We start from the raw sequence: 20,303 nt of genomic DNA on the forward strand, positions 1-20,303 counted from the left end.
ATGAAAAAAAAGTTCTTTAGTTATATTTTTCATTCTGTTTGATTCAAGTAGCACAATGACATGTTTACTTTAACATTGTTTGATTGACTTTAAGTGATGTATACCATGAAAATTAGATGAGCAACATTAAAATGTCTCCTTATCACAATTCTCTTAAGAAGACGTGTGTCCTGTTTTGGTGTAAGGGCTTATAAGGTTAAATGTTTTTAATATTTATAAAAATTTTAGTCAATGTATTTTTTTACATTATTAAAAGTTTGCTACGCTAACCTGACATATTTTCCTTTTGGCTTTTGGCTTCGCCTTTTCTTTCTTTTACCCTTAAAAGAATAAAAGCAGAAAAAAGTGAGGCCTTGTTAAAAAACGTCCGGTTCATAAACTGCTGAAGCGAACGTTGTGCTGTACATACATAGTTGTCTCTAGCAGACCAACCAGGATAAAGCTGCATGTGGAGCCGTCTTTCCTTCTGGGCCAGATCGTAGTACTTGGACTGTTCACAGTGAGACAGAGCGTGCCACTGGGGACATGAACAAATCATGTCATATTAAACTAAACATGTACAGTTACAATATTACGTATCCACCGATGCATTTGGTGATGGATTTCCTGTGTTTGTAATATTTTGTTGATTTGCATTAAAATGTCTCACTCTGCGTCCCAGAACTCGGTTGATGGCGGCGCTCTCCCGCTCTCGTCCCTCCTGCAGCACTTTGTGTCTCATCTCCTTCATGTAAAGCATAAAGGCATTCAGAGGCTTCTTCACCTGCACAGACGTTCTGCTGAGGGTGAGAGACAGGCACAACACGAGGACATCGAATAGGTCAGATCTTCAACATCAGCTCCCTCTAACATGTTAAAAAAAGGTTCAAAAGGTCAGCAGTTCATCCAGATCAGGGTTTTGTGCTATATTTCAATCTTTAGAAGTTATACAGTACACTACCCAACCCTATACACACACATTTACGAATATGTGATGGTGGAAGTGTTGGAAGTTGAAGAAAAAGAAACTTTTCATACTACTCTAAAAAAATTTATCCATTCTTACCAGGTGATCCTGTTGCCATGGTGACAGGGGTAGGTCTTAAAGTGCATGTCAGGCTGTGGTGCATACGATGTAATTGACTGAATATATGGGGAGGATGGAGGCACATGTCTGTCACTGTAGAGGAGGAGAGGGACAAGAGGATGGACGGACAGCTGCAGAAATGCAACAGAGAAACACGTGTCAGTAGTTTAACTTATCCTATATGACTTATGTCACTTTGTTGTACGATACCTAACTGTTGGAAAAGTACTACATTTAATCATTGAAACATATTTTGCTCAAGCCTTGTTAGCTGTGCTATAGCCTTGATGTTTTCTCCTTTCTGCTCTGCAAGAAATAGGGAGTACCGGTGTGTAGCATCCTTATCTGATGAGCCCAATGCTTTGTGCAGGAAATATTTCCCACGTTCTGTGTTACTATGGACCTCCCAGAATGCAGTACTTATTATGAGCTGAATCCTTGTCTTCTTTTCAGTGAGAGGAAGTTGCCTTTGCTTTAAACTGCTCACTCCTTGCAAGTAAAATCCTGAAGAAGGTCTCAACTGATTGTGTCTGCTTTGTTTAAGATTTACAAAGGGAACTAACAATTTCCCTAACACTAACCATGATCAAGTTGCAGAACAGAACAGAAAAGCTTAAACCAAATGGCTGTAAATGTTTAAATACGGTGTTTAATACAAAAAGTAAAATTACAAATGAGATTTATATAACTTGTTTGGATCTTTCATTGACTCTAACTATGATTAAGTACTGTAGCTGTAATAGAAAAACTGTTATAAACAGAAGCAGTAGTATTTATTCTCATGTAGTTGCATTGGTATTAGTGGTTATAGTATACATTAGGTAGAACCGCTCATAAAAGTTCAAATAGATGTAGTTTTAGTCAGATAACTATTAGAAGTTGTTTTATAAATAGTCCCCAGAAACCCCCAGGTATTGTTGGTGTAAGGCAATGTGCACATGAATTAGTAGTAGTAGCAACTGACTGGTTGTTGCAGCAGAAGCAGTGGTAGCGTTGTGGTTGTGTATGGGATGTTATATAAGCAGACGGCACAGTAACAAACTAAAAACTAGATTCTAACAAAAACACAGTTTGGATCTCGTTTTGTTAACCATGAATTTACAAATCATACTGTAGTATGTTCTTTGTTTACAATAGGGAACATATGTCCAAACACACAATGTACACAACACGCCTAAGGACAGTGACCCCCTCAGTTTGTCAGGGTTATATTTAACACTGATTGTGTTAGAAAGGGAACATATTGGCCAGAGGGGCTATATTCAGCACACAGACACACACGGTCTCTGCTTACTGTTCTGAGGACTTAACCCCACTGTGTCTTTACCTCATGCTATGAGGACTCGCTTTCATCCTAAAGTGTCCCCACAATGCGGCTTTGTAAACATGTTCCCTCTACATCAGTAACACAGGTAGACACACACACACACACACACACACACACACACACACACACACACACACACACACACACACACACACACACACACACACCGCAGCACTGGCCTCGTCCTGTGGGGCGTTCGTTTGCCCTCCGATGGTCACGTTCAAGTCCTGCTTCTGTGACAGGAGGCACCAGTCAGACGCCTGAAGTTTACCTGAAAATGTGTATGTACATACTTAAAGAGCTGAGGATTCATTATATTAAGTGTCAATATTAAATGCATTACTCACCACATCTGTGGTGTAGATCACTCAGTCCCATCACCTGGATCAAAATAACATATGATGAATTATGCTTTATTTATTGTATGTTAGTTTGACTTTTATTCGGTCAGGAGAACCATAAGAAGGTAATATTGAACGACATATAGCTTTACAGCTTATTTAGCTTTGTTAACTGTAAAGACTATGGCATCATTAAACAATAGTTATTAACTTTGTTTACAATAGAGAAAACAAACCAATGCAGTTAAAAATGTAAATTCTAAAATAAATACTTCCTTCATGTTTGAATGCTAATTCACTACAATAGAGAAGATTTTGTAGTTAAATTGCACATAACAGAACAACATGTGTTTAAAACCACTGTCCTAATGTGACGTAACCATACATGACCGATAATAAATCAACTTCTTACCCCTCTACAGGACAGTCGCTCCATGTTATCACAGAAACAGAGCCTCTGTTTTAGGTCGGCTTGTCCCTCTAACTAACGATGTAATAAGAATGGGTTCAGGACAAGAGGAGAGGACTGAAGTGCTGACAACCAGATCATCAGACTGTTGGATGGATTTATCACCCGATTCCCCACCCCCGTCACCAGCACTGTGATTTCCTAACCAGCACTGCCATGTTGTGCCTGAAGGTTTCTCACTGCCACTGTCACATAATTGATAACATTTATTTAATTTTACGAGTTACTGATGTAATTTGTACATTTACTCAAGTACTTTAAACATTTTAACATTTACATTTTCTGCCTCTTTTGCTTTAGTATAATAGATATTGAGAATAGGTTTAACACATACACTTTCTTGTTACTTTTTGCCCGTGAATGTGTAATGTGTGTATTTTAAGTACATTCAAACATACGTTCATGTATTTTATATCTCATTTGATTTAAATAACCAACACTGTATTCATGTTTGTTTTGCCTCCGTAGTTCTTGATTTTCATCGTCCTCTCTCCATCCTACTCTTCTGCTCTGACTCCATCCTCTCCCTCGTTCTCTCTCTTCAGGTTTTGTGCTGGTGTCAGGGGTGAATGTGCCTGTGGATCTCTCAGCACCGCTGTCAGAAAGATTTTTTAACAAAGCTTTAGACTAAGTCACAAGAAATAACAATGAGTAGGGGTCAATGTTACTTGGAGCATTTCTACACATCTGGGCATTATAATGTAGAAAATTATTTTTTCATCAAACCTATAAAAATCTGAATTTGAAATGTTTTACTTTACGTTTTAAAGGCCCATAATATCAAAACAAACCATCTTTCTTGCATTAGTTCCTGTTATTGTTAAATTGGGCTGGTTACCTCCAAACCAGATAGACACTAGGAGAGACAGAATTATCTCAATCCTCGAAAATGTATGGTTGAAAATGTTTAAATCTAGCCTTTTATTTTTTTTCCTCAATGGCCTTGTGAAAAAGTAAGATAAAAAAAACAGATATTTAATTTGATTGGGTCTTTTGTTAACCATCCTTCTTGACCTTTATCTCCACAGGACTTTCCTGCAAAACATGCACACGTAAACAAACAAAACAAAAGCTTAATGCAATTAATCTGGAGCATGGCGATATTTACAACCTAAATTACATTGAAATACATCCACCGAGTCCCTAGAAAGATCTTAGCGTGAAGTCTAGACTGTTGGGGTTTATGTAGGACGAAGGCGACTTCCGCTTTTAAGCTTGGATTTTTTTCACACATCGCCCGCCATCTTGTTCCGCCATCTTGTCTGCAACCAAGCCGTGTCGTACTCCCCTTTACGTTAATGCCTCTAGACGGCAGCGTCGTGCTGCCGCGGTCCCAGCTGCCGTAAAACTGAAGACAAGCCACAGCGGAACTGTCTGGTGGGTTGTTTCTAGTCGGACAACATTTCACACAACTGCCTGTATTTTGAAGCAAAAGTACGAGATTTTCGAGGTTTTCTTCATGACAAATGGAGCATGTTACGGCGGTTCACGTTCCCCAGATGGAGTCCGCTGACGCTAAACCGTCCAGGGCGGAAATTCTGAGAGGATTTATCAATGAGAAGCTGACTAAAGCTGCGGAGGAAATATTCGCTGTTGTAGAAAGAACCATAACAGGCTACGAAGAGGAGGCTTCGGGCTTGAAACAGGACCTCGAGCAGCGAAGGAGGCAAATGGAAACTGTTGTTCAGCTCGCGCCGCGTCGACCAGGTGAGTACTGCCCGCTGTGACGGTCCCTGAACGCACCAGGACCAGGCTGCACTTTTACAGCCCTTTAGTTCCAACCATGTCAGAACCAGCTCCGGGTCAGAGGTCCGAGTCTCTACGTGTGTGTGTGCGGGCGCGCGCACTCCGTCTTCAAGGAAGTCTGCACAGTTGGACTATTAGTCCACTACCTGGACTATAAGTATTTAAATTGTTTGTAAAAGTCCTGAAAATACCTTTTCTGTGTGTCGTTAAACAGCTTTTCTGCAGCATTTATGGGACCTTGAACATTAAAAATAAAACTGTTGATGTGTAACATGTGAAAATACACTGTTACTCAACGACTGATGATCTGCTTAAGTGACTTCCGCATTTACACTGATTAGCTTAAAAACTAATTTCCTACTAGTTAGTGGCGTTAAGCTATGATTACATCACTTGAATGGATTAGATGAAATAAGATACAACTTTATTTTTCCCACAATGGGGAAATTCCTTTCTGTGAAGTTAAAAGGACTAACAATAAGCTGCTAACAATAAGCTCCTAAACAGATTTTCAAAGGAGAAAGTGTCAGAAAATCAACTCCATATTATGAAGAGACAAATTATAGTTATTGTTCTGGGCCGTGGAGAAATGTCACACTTTCTTATTAGCAGCAGAGCGCGAGCTTGCTTCAGTTTTAATTTAGATAAGATTTGACTTTTGGTGAAGATCAATCTGGACGTCGGCACCAGATGCACCCTCGCGTTGGGTTCGAGCCGAGGACGGGGCGCGTGGTCACAGGAAGGTGGCGCGCATCAACTCCCACGTGGCCATGTTCTTCCAGCAGCTCACTGAGTTTGAATGCAGCAGCTCCTGTTAGGTTGAGACATGAGCCTCAGCATTCACACGTCCACATCCTCCTGTCATGGATGAAAGTCTGAGTGTTGGACGACACAGCACATGGTTTTGTGCTGCTAAAGTCCTGCAGGAACTGGTGTGCTTTCTGTGGATGCTTCACTGCTTTCTGTGGATGCTTCACTGCTTTCTGTGGATGCTTCACTGTGCTTTCTGTGGATGCTTCACTGCTTTCTGTGGATGCTTCACTGCTTTCTGTGGATGCTTCACTGCTTGCTGTGGATGCTTCACTGTGCTTTCTGTGGATGCTTCACTGTGCTTTCTGTGGATGCTTCACTGTGCTTTCTGTGGATGCTTCACTGTGGATGCTGTGGATGCTTCAGTGTAAACCCATCACAGTCCTACGCTGGTCACATGAACCTGCCAAACAGGGAAACGTTAGCAGGTTCCAGCGTCTCATGTTGAGCTCGTAGCCGTTTATTGGCTGAACAGTTTGACTGAGAAGACGCAACCAGTTCACACTTTTATACTATTTAATATGGTTTTGTTTGTTTGTTTGTTTGTATATTTTTCAAACCGTACAAGGCATTTACTGCAAGTTACTGTAAAATGGAAGTTGCAATAAACTTGTGATGTTCACCACTGTCTTTCGGCTGTAGATGTCTTTTAAACCTGAACTCATGCACAACCTTTCTCTCTGATCCAGATGAGATTGGACCGCTGCCTGTTTATGCTGCAGTCCGTGTGGAGGCAGAGCAAAGACCACACACACGTATGTCCTCACCTTTCATTTTGCCACGTCATCCTGTGCTGTACAAAACATATTCAGCGCCTCCATCGTCTTAGATGCTGCTGGGAGTCCAGATGTGTCAGGCCGCACGGAGGAAGCAGGAGTTGACTGTGAGAAGGAGGAGGCTGGATCTGCTGAGACATCGCAGAGCAGCGGGTTCGACCAGAACCCTCAGAGGGAACCAAGTCACCTCGTCCCACACACAGGGTTAGAACATTCAGTACATTTACTTTACTTTAAGTAGGCGAGGAATCCTTTACATTTAATTACTGATGTTTTGCAGAGCTCAGTCTATGATGACACTGGATCCCATAACCATCAGTGTGTGTCTGTCGGACCCCATCAAGCTCCAAACAGGTGGTAAGTTTACAATAAGAACCCTGCTCACAGGACGTGAGGGATAAACCAGGACAAGTGAACAGATGAGCTAAGAGTCTGGAGGAGGAACAAAGACATTGTGCTGTTATTCACAGAGTGAATGTTGTGGTTAATTCTCATCGTGTGCTAGTTCTAAACTCTTCCGTTCGGATGATGACGTGTCCTCGGGGCTTGAGGAAGGACGACTTCCTGTCCCAACTGAGCTCCACCTTCCCTCAACTGATGAGGCCCTTTGAGGTCTTCACCATCGACGCATCCGGGAAACCGAGGCCATTGAAAACAGAATCACTGACACCAGAGAACATCTACAAGAACATGGAGTCAGCGGAAGGAGGAGGATCCACCTTGTACATCCATCTGAAGGTGAGTCAATAACAGACGTTTGGAGGTTTGAACTGCTCGAGTCATGTTAGATAATCAGCTGACGTCTGCTTGTTTGTGTCCAGGCTGAGGATCAACAGCAGAGCATCGATGAGACCAGGACTCATGGAAGGTGAGTCGTTGGCTTGTGTGAGCATTAGAATGTGGCATCCAGTCCGTGGGTGTCAAGGAAATTTGTAATAAAAGGCAAAGGAGAGAATTGTCCTTTTGTGCAATTCATTGTAATAATAAAAAATAATGAGTAAAGCAAATCAAAAAAGCAGCTGGGGAGATCAGAGCACACACCATGGAGGTGTGATGCAACGATCCCAAAGTCTCCAAGTCGTCTGTCCCTTTCCTTGGCGTGTGGAATGTCTCTTTGGTCCAATCAAATGCTTTGACCGCCTTATCTCTGTGTGCGTGCGTGTGCGAGTGTTTACACTCTCACACATGCATCATCTGCATCTTGTTTTTGGAGAGGAAGGAACACCAAGCTTCAAAGACAAGATTCACTCTGTTTGGGTCTGGAGAGGAGATAATATGAGCAAGCCGGAGTCCAGGGCGTAAAACACAGAGACATTAGTCAGTCAAACAGAACATCAGACGTCTAAACTTGATGTATGACAGGATAAAAGAGATGAGTTGTTTGTGTAAGAATGTTCAGTGTTGAACCTAAACCGTCACAGAGCGCATGATGACTATGCAGAATGACGAATGCAAAAAGGCACCATTTTTCCCATTACAGTGGGATTCAGAGCTGGAGCCAGCTTCTACTTTGGAACCTAGAGACGTGCTTTGGTTTGTTGTCACCTTTAGGTCAATGAGAAACTTACTGAAACCCCTCGGTTCACGCTCCTGTGTCGGCAGCGATCCTGTGGAAAAGGTGGAGCGTGAGGACGCAGACGTTGTGTCCATCAGCTCAGGAGCCCAACAGGTGGAAACCGACAACGATGATGGAGAGAGTTGGGCTGAAGGTCCAGACCCGTCTCCTGGCCGCTCTGATGCCGAGCACGGTGACGGGGGGACCCCCGACCACGGTCTGAGGGGAGGAGCCACAGACGCCACCAGGCCGTCCCCGTCGCCCGGACCCGCCGGCTCTGCAGGAGAGCCCAGTGGGAGGTCCGACCACCAGGACGAGCCTTCAGGACGGCTCACGCGCTCACAGCCGTCAAGCACTAGAGCACTGGCCAGTCGGCAGCTCATGGTCTGTTTGCTGAAGGACGCCCGGATCAGCACGCTCACAAAGGAGGGTAAGATAAAAAGCCCCACGTCCACACGGTGAGCAAATAGTGGACCAAAGCCTGACTCCACGGCTGCTTCTGTTCAGCTACCGTCAGCAGTCACAGATTCTTGGGCCACGCAGAGGAGAAAGGAGGCACCGATGGAGCGGCCACTGCAGAGACGGCAGCACAGAGCCGCATCCCAGACCTGAACATGAGGAACCCGGCTCAGCTGATCTCACCTAGAAGGTTCATACGTGGAATCACCTTCTGAACTATAACACACGAGTCCGATTTTTCCTTGACATCGTCTTTAACATGTTCTTCTCCAGAGATCAGTGTGTGAGAACCAGAGTCAGGAAATCCAATCATCTTCGTCTCAGAGTGTGTCTGATGAAGAACATAAAATCCAGACGTAAGTTCACAAGAGAGAAAAGCTGTTGACACGCCCACATTTGTGAGTGACAGGGTGTTTGTCTGTGTGTTAGTGGTTAAGTCCCCGATTCAGGTGGTGCGGTGTCTTCGGAGCATGACAGAAGACAGCTTCCTGGCCGCGCTGAGGGCCGCCTTCCCTCACTTTACCGGGCCGTTTGAGGCCTTCACGGCCGACGCGTCCAGGAGACTGTTGCCCCTGAAACCAAAGGCTCTGACGCCAGAGAACGTCTGCAAGTCCATCAAGTCAACGGGCAAAGGGCGGTCGGCCCTGTACATACGAGTCCAGGTACAAAACGCCGCTCAGCTCCGTGTCACCTGATCATAAGCATTTACTCACTTTGACTGTTGTTACATCAACAGCAAACCTGTGAAAAAGAGAAAAAGCAGCAAGATTCTACAGCATCAACAAGGTATGAGGCCAGAAATGGTTGAGTGAAACCTGAAAACAAGTCAATAAAATGCTGAATAGATGAGCAGAGGCCTGCATGTTCTTAGCGTCGACTCTGCCTCTGACGGAGAGAAGCACCTCCAGGAAAGCGCCGAGGACCACGATGGCTCGTTCTTGTGCAGCGTAATGCGGGGAAAGCAGGTCCGCTTCCGAGTGCGCTTGTTGAAGGACAAAGCGACTGACGTACTCAAAAAAGGCGGTGAGAAAAAGCAGCAACAAAGAGCTAAACGAGTCAAACCGCCAGGACTCGAACCAATGGTGTGTCTGGGTGTTAGTGTTAAGCTCTGCGGTGCGGAACCTGAAGTGCCCCCGGGGGATGGACGAGGACGCGTTCCTGAATCACCTGAGGTCCAGCTTCCCCCGACTGACTGGAGCCTTTGATGCCTTCACCACCGACACGAGCAGGAGGCTGATCCCTCTGAGAATGAAGAGCCTGACCCCAGAGAACGTCTACACCGCCATCAAGTCCACGGGGAAGGGGCGCTCGGCCCTCTACATACGAGCCAGGGTGGGTCCTGCCTGCTCCCGCCGCTGCAGTCACGTCTGTGACTACATCAGGTAATCTGGGACTCATTATCAGTTTCCTGGGTTCATTTCCAGCCTGCGGATCGACCTCACGTCCAGAAAGACCTTTGTCCTCAGAGGAGGAAACATGAAGCTGCTGCAGCCACAAACGATGAGAGTGAGGAGAGCAAAAGGTGAAGGTCAGCTGATGATCAGCAGTAGGTCTTCGTCTGACTGTGACGTGATGCAGTTGATCTGTTTCCACAGCACCTGCAGGGATCCGGTGGAAACGGTGGGAAACAAGGACGCAGAAGCAGCGTCCAGCAGCTCAGCAGAGCAGCCGACGGACACAGACGGCGTTTGTGCTGCACCGGGTCCAAGCTGTGCCTCCACAGCTCAGAGCGACGCCGATCACAGCGGCGGTGGTCAGAACCTGCTGGAAACCACGTCGCTGTCGTCAGGCTGGAAGAGGAATCACACCCAGGGAGACGACTTGGATAATGACTGGAGGCCAGAAGAAGCAGCAGCAGAGGCTTCCTCCTCCAGAGCGATCAGGAGGCCTCTGCATATCAGGGTGTGCTTGCTGAATGACACCCAGACCAACGTGCTCGCAACAAAGGGTACGCGCTTTCAGGTACTTCAGGTTTCAGATCAGGGTCCAACGTGCATTTAATTCAGCCACTTTCTCTCCATCAGGCCATAAATGTCGAGTGCAGAAGCTACGGTGTCCACGAAAGGGCAGCTTCCTGGATATGCTGAGGTCCAACTTCCCTCATCTGCCCAAAGGCAACTGGCCGTTTGACGCCTTCCTAACTGACAAACACAAGAGACTGCAGCGACTGGAGGTCCAGGACATGACGCCGGAGGAGATCTACAGGTCCATGAAGGCATCTGGGAATGGACGATCAGCTCTCTACGTCCGGCGGAAGGTAATGAGCCATGAAACTATCTGTAACCTGAATGAGCCGGTTCTAATCTCACACGTTGCCAATGGGGTTCATGGGATTTTTGGGATGTTGCATGTCAGACTATCATCTTTTCTGCTGGGGTCCATGAAGGAACCAAAGCATCAGGTTTAAACAGTTTCCCTTTCTATTCAAACAAACAACCAAGTAGAAAACGTTAGCGCCTGACTTGTTCACAGTATCTTGTTGTTTCAACATAATTTGTAATTAAACCTGTTTCAACAGCTGACAAAGCCATCAGCGAATAACAAGGAGCAAAACCCTCCAACCCAGAGGAAGGATGAAGCCTCCAGTGACCCTCCCTCCTCCTCGAACACAAGGGAAGCTGAAGATGAGCCGCATGGAAGGTGAGTCACGGACGGTCAGTCAGTTTCGTACAAACAAGGCTGAAGGTTTGTGAAGTTAATGTAAATGTTCCACTTCCAGCTCCACCATCGGCCTCGTAGGAAACGAGAAGAGCAGCGAAGGCCTTCACCCTATTGCAACACAGATACAAGCGGGCGGAGAAGCTCAGGAGAGTCCGTCAGTCAGTGCCCCTCCTTCTGCACCTGAGAGCGACGATGATGAGGTGGACAGTGGCGACAGAGATGTGGACTGGAAGCCAGACAAGGACCACGAAGAGCAGGAGCAGAGTGAACCTGACGGGGATTTAGTCACGATGAGGAAGAGAGCAGGCAAACGTTCAAGGAGAAGGAGATCAGCAGCTATGAAGTCGCCTCCAGAAAGGACTGCTGAAGGCTTTTACTCCTGCAAAGCCTGTGGCTCTCTGCATAGAACCGTTAACATACTGCTCAAACACGCCTGGAGGCACGTGGACCACGCAGAAAAGCTGTGTGGGGTGTGTGGAGCACCTGCCGACGGTGCGGAGGAGCTGAGGCGCCACCTGGACGCTCACATGAAAACGCACGCCTGCAACATCTGTGGGAGGTATTTCCTCACCCTGGGCTCTCTGAAGAAACACACGGCTCTACACAGCACAGAGCAGCCCTTCAGGTGTGCGCTCTGCCCTAAAGCATACGCAACCAAGCAGAGTTTGATGTTTCACAGCCTGACTCACATAGAGAATAAACCCTACAAGTGTGACGTGTGCCACCAGGCGTTTGGCCACAAAAGCCAGATGGAGGCTCACGCCACCACGCACACGGGGGAGAAACCCTACCGCTGCGGACTCTGCGGGAAAACCTTTGCTTACTTCAAGTGTTTATCTCTCCATAGGTCTGTTCACACTAGCCAAAAGTGTTACGCCTGTCAGGTCTGTGGGAAGAGGTTCAATCGACTGGTACATATGAAGGCGCATGAGCGGATCCACGCGGCCAGAGACAAGTCGTTCCTCTGCGATGTCTGCTGCAAAGCCTTCTGTTCACTGGATGTTTTAAAAGCTCACCTGAAGACGCACAGCAGACAAGAGAAGACTCTGTGCACCGAGTGCGGCAAGGAGCTGTCCTCTGCCGCGTCTCTGAGGAGGCACATGATCGTCCACGCTGACCAGAGGCCCTACAGCTGCTCCACCTGTGGACGGGCCTTCAACGCTCTGAGCACCCTCAGAGTCCACACGAGGACCCACACCGGGGAGAAGAGGTTCACCTGTAAGGTCTGCGGCAAAGCGTCCTCTCGGCGAACTCATCTGAAGATCCATATGAGGACCCACAGTGGAGAGAGACCCTACAAGTGCTCCATCTGCCCCAAAGACTTTACCCAGAGCCACTGTCTGAAAACCCACATGAAGAGCCATTATGTGGAGAAGCGGTTGTAGTAAATCTGATCATACAGCTGTCGGACCAGCTGTACCGAGTCAGCCAGTACCGAGGCTGCTGGTATTTAACCAAACCACAGAGAAGAGTCGGTTTGTCTGCAGCGCTGTGGCAACTGGGAACCTGTTACAGATGTTTAAAGCTCAAAGTCAGTTAAGTGAGCGTTATTTACTGGGAGTCTTTTCTTTGTTGTTGGGTCGTAAGGTTAATTTCATGGACTCAGAGCTCACACGTGTTCAACACAGCCATTAATCAGTTCTCTCCACCTTTGACACAGTGATGAACCATGAAGCTTGAACTAGTTATTGCTCCTGATGCAGTCGAGCCAGCACCCGAGGTCACACACGTCTAGAAACGTCCTTCGATGCTCCACAAGCAGGAGAAAGACTCTCATCAGCCCCAGACTCCCGTTTAACAGTGAGAAAAACGAAAACATGCAGGACACGCCTGTTAGAGCCTCAACACAGACACGAGACTGACGGTCAGAATGAAGATCACCAGTCACAGACCTAATTCACAACATTACAGGCGAAAAGTGTCAAACTGTCACATCTGCGTCTATTTGAAATGTTTCAGTAACAAAATGGGATCTTTGCTGTTTCATGTTCAGATGTTTTCTCCTGTTTAACCAAAGCTGTTTTAATTATCACCTGAATGGTTTTGTTAATTATTGTTTTAGTCATAGTTTTTTTTAGCGTCACTTTAAATTCTGTTCAAAGAAACAAATTCTGAAAGAACTGAAAATAAGGGGATTTTTAGCTTTGTTGAATTCTGCCTGTGTTTATGCCGATAAATATGTTGAAGTTGTACCTCGGTGCCCGACGCTGCATGAAGGATGAGCTCAGAGAAGATTCTGTGACTCATTACTGGTTCCCAGGTCACTGTTCTACATCTACAACCAATAAATCAATATTGGCTTAGGTTTCATTCTATTTTGCATCTTTTTGTTTTTATGAGATCAATAACACTGTTCTGTTTACTTAAACAGTAGAAAGTATATATTATATAATCAAATATTTCTACAATATTTACTGGGTTTTAAAACATTTTGAATAAACCTTTTATGTTTGTTAGTTGTTTTTATAAAAGTAAAGTACTGCGTCACTAAAAGGTTGAAGGTTATTCTCTTGTCTGATTATGTCAGCATTATCATCAAGTTTTAATTCAATTTATTTCATTTCAATTTAATTTATATAGCACCAATTTAAAAAAGGTTATCTCAAGGCACTTTTACAAAGTAAGGTTTAATACCTCACACAACTAAACCCAACAAATCCCACATACAGCAAGCATTTAATTAAGACAGCAACAGTGGAGAGGAAAAACTCCCTCTAACGAGGAAGAAACCTCCAGCAGAACCAGGCTGGATGTGGGCGGCCATCTGCCTCGACCGGTTGGGGTGAGAGGATAGAGAGAGAGAAAAGCACAGCAACAACAACAAGCAACAACAAGCAACAACAGAGCACAGGCAGGAGGGTTGGATCCACAGCTGCCCATCACAGACACAGACGCTCTGAGTGATAGTGAAACCTGTAGGTGAGTTTAAAGAGGTTGAAACCAAAAACCAATCAAAGATTTTCAGATTGTTGCTCTTAATGATTTCACAAATAAATCCCTGACGTTTTTGGACTGCATTGTCTTTTATAAAGGAGGACCAAAATGTGCTGATTCAGTCTTGTTTACGGAACTGTCGGCGCTGTTTTTTGTTTCTGGACGGACGGTTTTCGTGGTGGCACGTGAGTCCAAAACAGCACAATTTTGCAGCTGAGCAAAGGCGTGTGGGCGCATCAGTCATGTTTCACTGGATGAAGAGAACCAGCGGCGGCTCCGCGACGCTCGACGGCCTCGGTTCCGTCTCTAAAGCGGAGATTCTGCGAGGAATCGTGACCGAGAAACTGGCCACGGCGGCGCAGGAGGTCCTAGCGATGCTGGAGCGAACCGCAGCTACGAGGAGGAGGCGTCGGGCTTCAGGCAGGAGATCGAGCGGCAGAGGAGGCACTTCTGCAGCCGCGGGTCAAACTGGACCGAAGAGGTGAGTTAAAAACGTGTTGGGTCTAAACGTGTTACTGAGCGATTCTGGAGGAAGTTTGTTTATTTTAATGAGCAACAGGAAACTTTTCAAAGTTAAAACAAGTCATGGTGGATTGATTTATTCATTGAAAGCATTGGGTTTCACTGTCATCAATCTGTAGTAGGTGAATTTCTCACCGTACTTACGTATTAATGAACTGGTTATGACATGTTTACTTGTTATTCGTTTCACATACAGTAAACAGAGAAATGTATTTATGGAAACTACAGACGTGAAACGAACAGCAGGCGCTTGGACTTTGTCTGACTTTTGTCTCTCTGTCATGGAAAGTCACGACCCGGAGCCGGACAGTGATGAGGTGGTTCTGGTGAGGAGGGAGGAGACGATCAGCGACACACACAACATCAAGGTCTGTCAACGATGACTACACGAGGGGACGTTTCTACACAAACACTTAAAACTTAACGCAACTTTGCTCCACGTCTGTGCAGACACCGGGAGTCTGGGTTTGGACCTGTGGTTTGATGATGATGATGGTGATGGTGGTGGTGGTGGTGATGATGATGGGGATGATGGTGATGGTGGTGGTGGTGGTGATGATGATGATGATGATGATGATGATGATGATGATGATGGGGATGATGATCATGGTGATGATGATGATGGGGTCGGTGGAGATGCAGCATTGAGCTCCAGACAGAAACAGGAAGATCTGAAAGACCCAGACTCTGAACTGGCATCAAGGTGGGAAGCTGTTGTTTTTCAGCTGTAATAATAAACTTGTGCTGATACTTCACATATTAATATTTTTCCAAGCATGATTTGTACAGTGTGACAACAGTCAGTCCCAAGTTTAGTAACAGGATCACTGACCTAAACGCTGGTGAAGGAAGCATTAAATCATTAAATCCATCGCTTTATTTAAATCCTGCATTTGAAAATGATTTTGAGAATGAATGTAAAACCACGCGAAGGCAAAAAGGCAGATGAGATTATTAGAAGCTCCACCGCTCTGTGACGTTCAGGGACTGATCGTTCTGACCTGCTGCTCCACAGAACGCGTTCCCCCAGAGTTCAGTCAAACAGGAAGAAGCGCTGACTTGCTGAACCCGCTGGACCTCAGGATCTACTAGGAAAACTAGTGTGATGACCGCCTTTGAGTGTCCTGGTTAATAAAGGAAACCCTTTGATCTTCTGCCAGTCACCCTGAGAGGAGGAAGCTCCGCTGACCTCGGCTCAGTGACTGCTTTCAGGTCCTGATGCTGGAGGATTCACAGCCGGACGCGGCCTCGACCGACGGTAGGAGACGCCTGAACGTCTCCCTCAGCCTGAAGGTGAACATCTGCAGACGGACCTCTGCCTCCACTGGTCCGGGTGAGGTCGTCGGCGCAGGAGCTGAGCTGTCGAGCTCATGTCCAGGAGCCCGACGTCCTGGCGCTGCTCAGGTCCACCTTCCTGCAGGCTGCAGCCACACTGCTGTGGACGTGTTCGGGCTGAGCCGGGGCTGCAGAGGCCCAGGACGCGGAGCCTGAGGCAGCGGAGATCGACCGCGGCCTGAAGACCGGCCCAGGATGCGGCGCGACGCTGTTCGTCTGAGCCAAGGTCACGTAACGCGTACATGAAGCACCCACTGAGTTCATCTGGGGATTCATTTATTGAGTTAGCAGCTACAACATCGGCTAAACATCTGTAGAAAAAGCTTCTGATTTCATGGAGATGCTACAAACATGGAGTCAATAATAAATAAACCTTCTGCTATTGACAATAAATAAGTCCAGTGTTAAATAAAAAGTTTGACTAAACAAACGACTGAGATTTGTGTTTTCTTCAAACTTGGATTTCTTGTAGACGGGAGACGAAGAGGATGAAGAGGATGAAGAGCTCTGCCTTTCACAGCGTCGCGGCGCCGCCGCTGATCAGACCCAGTCGTCTGACGCTGCTGGGATTGAACCCGAGGACCCGAGGCCGGAGTGGAGGTCGACACAGGCTGCAGACAGAAACATGACCACGTGACATGTTGATGTGATACAGACCATAATAATAATGGTACAAACACTGGACGTAGTAAAACGGCTCACACTGAAACTGCATTAACTAACTAGGGCTGATGTGAGATGCTTTTTGCTCTGACACTTAGACGTCGACGAAGGATGGACGTTGATGACGACATGTTAAACGTTGATGTTGGTTTAGATCAGTGTTTCTCAAACAGCGGCGTGCGCCCCCGGGGGGTCGCAGGTAGTTTTTACCACAGACCACGACACAGCACAGACACGTGAAGGGCAGATAAAAAGCCACAGGGAAGTATTTAACTGGGATAAATAGAAGGAGGAGACAGACAGAGATAATGAGACAAACGCAAGTCTCTTGAAAGTTTAGACGAGGGAATATGACAAAGCGTATGCAGCGATTAGCTTCACTGTGACTACGGTGGGAGACGAGGAAAGACCGCTATGTTTACTGTCTTAGTTAAGTTAAGTTGTTACTTAAAGACATTACACCACAATCACACTGATAAGTTGACGACTCTCCAACAATCGTCCGCTTTGTGAACGTTACTCCAGTAAACTAACGCTGCACTGGTGAACCTGTGTAATGGAGTGTTATAACTACACTAACTGTGTGCAGAGGTGCGTGTTAAGCTGCTGATGCTGAGGTTGTAGGTTTGAATCTCTAACGTCAGAAGCTGAAAGCGTTTTTATCGAATTCTGAGAGGGGGTGGAATGTTTACTTCCTCCTGCAGGGGGCGCAAGAGAAAATAATACAGAAGCACTGGTTTAGATCCTTAACGTGTGGTGATAAAGATGCTGAGCTGACGGTGCCTTCTTCCTGCAGCAGCTCTGCTCAGGAAGCGGACAGCGTGGTTCCGGACCAGAACCAGGACCAGGAGTCAGAGGCCGGCGGCGCTGCTGAGCACGAGTAGTGGAAACCAGAGGCTGAGCCGCAGGCGAGGAAGCGGCCACGGCCTGAATACTTGCTCCTGGAGAGGAGCGGGCGTGAGGGCTGACGCACCGGACGCAGGGCGGCCCGGTCAAACACGCCTGGAGCAGCGCTTCAAGCTGCCCGGCACCAGCGGCAGCACCAGCAGGTCCACGCGGCGCTGCCGCCAGGAGCACCTGACGGTCCACATGACCCACAGCAGGGAGAGACCCTACGACTGCAGCCTGTGAGAAGGCTTCACCCAGAGACACTGCCTGAAGACGCCACCGGGAGCCGCAGACGCCGCTGGGTCTGAGTGCTGCTCATGGGCTGTTGGAAACGCGTGGATCAGCGCCGTGTGGAGACGTGGACCGGTTCCGAGCTGCTTCCCTTCAATCAGCTGTTACAAACTCTAGCTTCAGCGCACAACACGTCAGCTTCATATGAGTTTATAGCTTTGATGCTGAGCACAGAATCAGTAACTGAGGTTCTGTATTTAACCAGAACCAACCCATAAAGGAGCTCCAGTCTGTGTCTCTTACTGTGAACGCGTCTCTGATGAAAACAGACCCTCATTAAACGTTCATTTACGTTTTTTCAGCCGTTTGATTCCATTCACAGCCAGTAACCGTTGCTCCTGAACGCAGCACGCTCCGCTCGGACCCACAGAACCTGCCTACCTGGGCCTGCTGGGTCGGGTCAGGGCAGCTCCAGCAGGCCACGCCGGGCCAGGATGCGCTGAGTCCGCGCGTGCACCCGCGTCAGCGCCTGGACCAGAACCCGCAGCACAGGCTCCGCCTCCTGCTGCTCCACACACACCAGCCGCAGGAAGAAGCCGCGCTCCGGCAGCGCCACGAACAGCAGCTCCGCCGCGCGGCGCAGCATCCAGGGGTGGTGGGGGGCCAGCGCCTGCTGGTAGGCCTGCCTGAGGACCGGGAGGGGCCGGGAGGAACCGAGAGGAACCGGGTGGAACCGGGAGGGGCCGAGAGGAGCCGAGAGGAACCAGGAGGAACCGGGTGGAGCCGGGAGGAGCCGGGAGGAGCCGGGTGGAACCAGGGTTGAACCACATGGAGCCAGGAGGAACCAGGAGGAACCGGGAGGAGCCGAGAGGAGCCGTGAGGAACCAGGTGGAATCGTGAGAACGTTGCAGAACCAAGAACACGTAGGTTCTTCTTGGGTTTTCACTCCTACCTGCCGAGCTCTCCTGGCGTTTTGAACCTTCCTGCTGCGTCCGGCCCTTCAGCCAAACCCTCCAACATCAGCTTGAGCCACAGCAGCGAGCGGTGCAGGCGCAGCAGCGTCCGGCAGCCGGAGTCCGAGCGCCGCGAGAAGTCCACCATTCCTGCTCCCAGCTCCGCCTCCACCATGGAGCCCACGGAGCGGTAGGCCTCCACACAGAGGACAGCGTCAGCCCCGGGGTCATTCCAGCCTCCCCCCTCACCCTCAGCCTCACCCTCAGCCTCCCCCCTCACCCTCAGCCTCCCCCCTCACCCTCAGCCTCACCCCTCAGCCTCAGCCTCACCCTCAGCCTCCCCCCTCACCCTCAGCCTCCCCCCTCACCCTCAGCCTCACCCCTCAGCCTCAGCCTCACCCTCAGCCTCACCCCTCACCCTCAGCCTCTAGCCTCTCACCCTCAGCCTCAGCCTCTAGCCTCTCACCCTTCCTCACCCTCCAGCCCCCCTCTCCTCCCCTCAGCCTCTAGCCTGTCTCACCCCACATCCTCTCACCCTCACCCTCCAGCCTCCCCCTCTCTTACCCCACTCAGTGGCTTCCAAGGAGCCTCTGCCCCGTGTGAGAGCGACAGCTGTCGCATCAGCAGGATTTTCTCCTCCACCTTCTGAGAGAAGAATCGGACCACGGCCCCCAGAGACTCCATGAAGCTGGAAACGAGAAGGACGAGCTGCTTCAGTCTGCGGTAACAGCAGCAACGAGGAATGAAAGGAGGACAGGTCTGTACACGAGGAGCTGGTCCCAGCTCTGCAGGTACGGCTCCAGCAGGACGTCGTCATCGTCCGACAGACTGGACTCTAAGCTCAGCAGGAGACGCCAGGTCTGGAACCTCTGGCCCGGACACTCCTTCAGAACCGGGGCTGCCTCCCTGACCCGCGGAGGCCTGGGCTGAATGAACACAGACACTGAGGCATCGGAGCTGCGTTCACACCTCCCACGTGTGAAGCCTGAAGCAGTGAAGGTTCAGGATTGTTGCTTTTACCGTGTGGTAGAGGCTCAGACACGGCGGCCAGGCGGCGCCACAGTCTGGACCTCCGCCGTGAGCTGAGGACACAAACCAGTCACAGTTACTTAGCACAGACACGTTACGTAAGAGAATCACAGTCAGTGAACACAGTCACATGTCATTTCCACCAACCGTCCGCTTCAGGACGTCACTGAACAGAGGGTGCCCAGTGATGGAGGCAGGAGGAGCCAACATGGCCGACCAGCGGCAGCGACACTCACGTAGCCAGAAGGAGCTGATGAGGAGCAGCAGAGCCAACATGGCCGCCAGCAGCAGGTAGCGGAGCAGCGGCGTCCGTCTGACGAGGACCATGGCGGCGACGGCGTGCTGTGATTCCAGCTCCGTGTCACAGGCTCCGCGTCCGTCTGCTGGGGTCAAAGGTCGGCTACGCGCTCCCACAGGTAGCGACAGAGCAAACAGCCCACAGCAACCTTTGCCCTGCGTCTGTCTCACAGGAGCTAATCAGCATTCTGCTCAGAAGTTAATGTTTCATCAGCAGGAAACGGAGTGAGGTGTCGAAACA

At 48.4% G+C, this 20,303-nt stretch overlaps 3 protein-coding genes across 5 annotated transcripts; 1 reads left to right on the forward strand and 2 right to left on the reverse strand.

Annotated features, from left to right (window-relative positions):
- Nucleotides 1-260: 260 nt before the first annotated feature.
- LOC114851283 (lymphoid enhancer-binding factor 1-like) lies at nucleotides 261-4,371 on the reverse strand. The gene is made up of 7 exons (XM_029143032.3): nucleotides 3,147-4,371; nucleotides 2,741-2,774; nucleotides 2,561-2,664; nucleotides 1,046-1,197; nucleotides 650-779; nucleotides 410-517; nucleotides 261-320 (listed from the first exon to the last, which is right to left on the reverse strand). The coding sequence occupies exons 1-7, from the start codon at nucleotides 3,168-3,170 to the stop codon at nucleotides 261-263; spliced, it is 612 nt and encodes a 203-aa protein (XP_028998865.1). The 5' UTR covers nucleotides 3,171-4,371.
- Nucleotides 4,372-4,669: 298 nt separating this feature from the next.
- LOC114851230 (uncharacterized) lies at nucleotides 4,670-13,525 on the forward strand. 3 transcript variants are annotated; one of them, XM_029142923.3, is made up of 18 exons: nucleotides 4,670-4,910; nucleotides 6,449-6,514; nucleotides 6,589-6,739; nucleotides 6,816-6,892; nucleotides 7,041-7,273; nucleotides 7,357-7,403; nucleotides 8,087-8,520; nucleotides 8,598-8,739; nucleotides 8,823-8,905; nucleotides 8,979-9,211; nucleotides 9,286-9,335; nucleotides 9,421-9,572; nucleotides 9,649-9,881; nucleotides 9,974-10,071; nucleotides 10,145-10,497; nucleotides 10,574-10,806; nucleotides 11,068-11,189; nucleotides 11,269-13,525. In XM_029142923.3, the coding sequence occupies exons 1-18, from the start codon at nucleotides 4,670-4,672 to the stop codon at nucleotides 12,593-12,595; spliced, it is 4,275 nt and encodes a 1,424-aa protein (XP_028998756.1). In that variant the 3' UTR covers nucleotides 12,596-13,525. The 3 variants fall into 3 exon arrangements, with proteins under 3 accessions (XP_028998756.1, XP_028998759.1, XP_028998757.1); XM_029142926.3 differs by having other exon boundaries at nucleotides 8,138-8,520; XM_029142924.3 differs by lacking the exon at nucleotides 9,974-10,071 and having other exon boundaries at nucleotides 9,649-9,931.
- Nucleotides 13,526-15,215: 1,690 nt separating this feature from the next.
- Nucleotides 15,216-20,122, reverse strand: LOC114851274 (ceramide-1-phosphate transfer protein-like). The gene is made up of 7 exons (XM_029143020.3): nucleotides 20,002-20,122; nucleotides 19,757-19,818; nucleotides 19,502-19,662; nucleotides 19,301-19,424; nucleotides 18,736-18,932; nucleotides 18,225-18,469; nucleotides 15,216-16,612 (listed from the first exon to the last, which is right to left on the reverse strand). The coding sequence occupies exons 1-6, from the start codon at nucleotides 20,090-20,092 to the stop codon at nucleotides 18,244-18,246; spliced, it is 861 nt and encodes a 286-aa protein (XP_028998853.1). The 5' UTR covers nucleotides 20,093-20,122; the 3' UTR covers nucleotides 15,216-16,612; nucleotides 18,225-18,243.
- Nucleotides 20,123-20,303: the final 181 nt, after the last annotated feature.

This window comes from Betta splendens, chromosome 2 (assembly GCF_900634795.4).
Source record: "Betta splendens chromosome 2, fBetSpl5.4, whole genome shotgun sequence".
In the NCBI taxonomy this organism is placed as follows: domain Eukaryota; kingdom Metazoa; phylum Chordata; class Actinopteri; order Anabantiformes; family Osphronemidae; genus Betta; species Betta splendens.

What these genes read in the sequence shown, in the direction of transcription:
- LOC114851274 (XM_029143020.3), bottom strand. Translation starts at nt 20,092, where the DNA reads ATGGTCCTCGTCAGACGGACGCCGCTGCTCCGCTACCTGCTGCTGGCG. An exon ending in CATCAGCTCCTTCTGGCTAC is followed by an intron (nt 19,819 to 20,001) that starts GTGAGTGTCGCT and finishes TTGTGTCCTCAG; the next exon opens with CTCACGGCGGAGGTCCAGAC. An exon ending in ACGCCAGGAGAGCTCGGCAG is followed by an intron (nt 18,470 to 18,735) that starts GTAGGAGTGAAA and finishes CCCGGTCCTCAG; the next exon opens with GCAGGCCTACCAGCAGGCGC.
- LOC114851230 (XM_029142923.3), top strand. Translation starts at nt 4,670, where the DNA reads ATGGAGCATGTTACGGCGGTTCACGTTCCCCAGATGGAGTCCGCTGAC. An exon ending in CAGCTGATCTCACCTAGAAG is followed by an intron (nt 8,740 to 8,822) that starts GTTCATACGTGG and finishes GTTCTTCTCCAG; the next exon opens with AGATCAGTGTGTGAGAACCA. An exon ending in CTCTCTACGTCCGGCGGAAG is followed by an intron (nt 10,807 to 11,067) that starts GTAATGAGCCAT and finishes CTGTTTCAACAG; the next exon opens with CTGACAAAGCCATCAGCGAA.
- LOC114851283 (XM_029143032.3), bottom strand. Translation starts at nt 3,170, where the DNA reads ATGGAGCGACTGTCCTGTAGAGGG. An exon ending in CATGGCAACAGGATCACCTG is followed by an intron (nt 780 to 1,045) that starts GTAAGAATGGAT and finishes TCTCACCCTCAG; the next exon opens with CAGAACGTCTGTGCAGGTGA. An exon ending in GGTCTGCTAGAGACAACTAT is followed by an intron (nt 321 to 409) that starts GTATGTACAGCA and finishes TATTCTTTTAAG; the next exon opens with GGTAAAAGAAAGAAAAGGCG.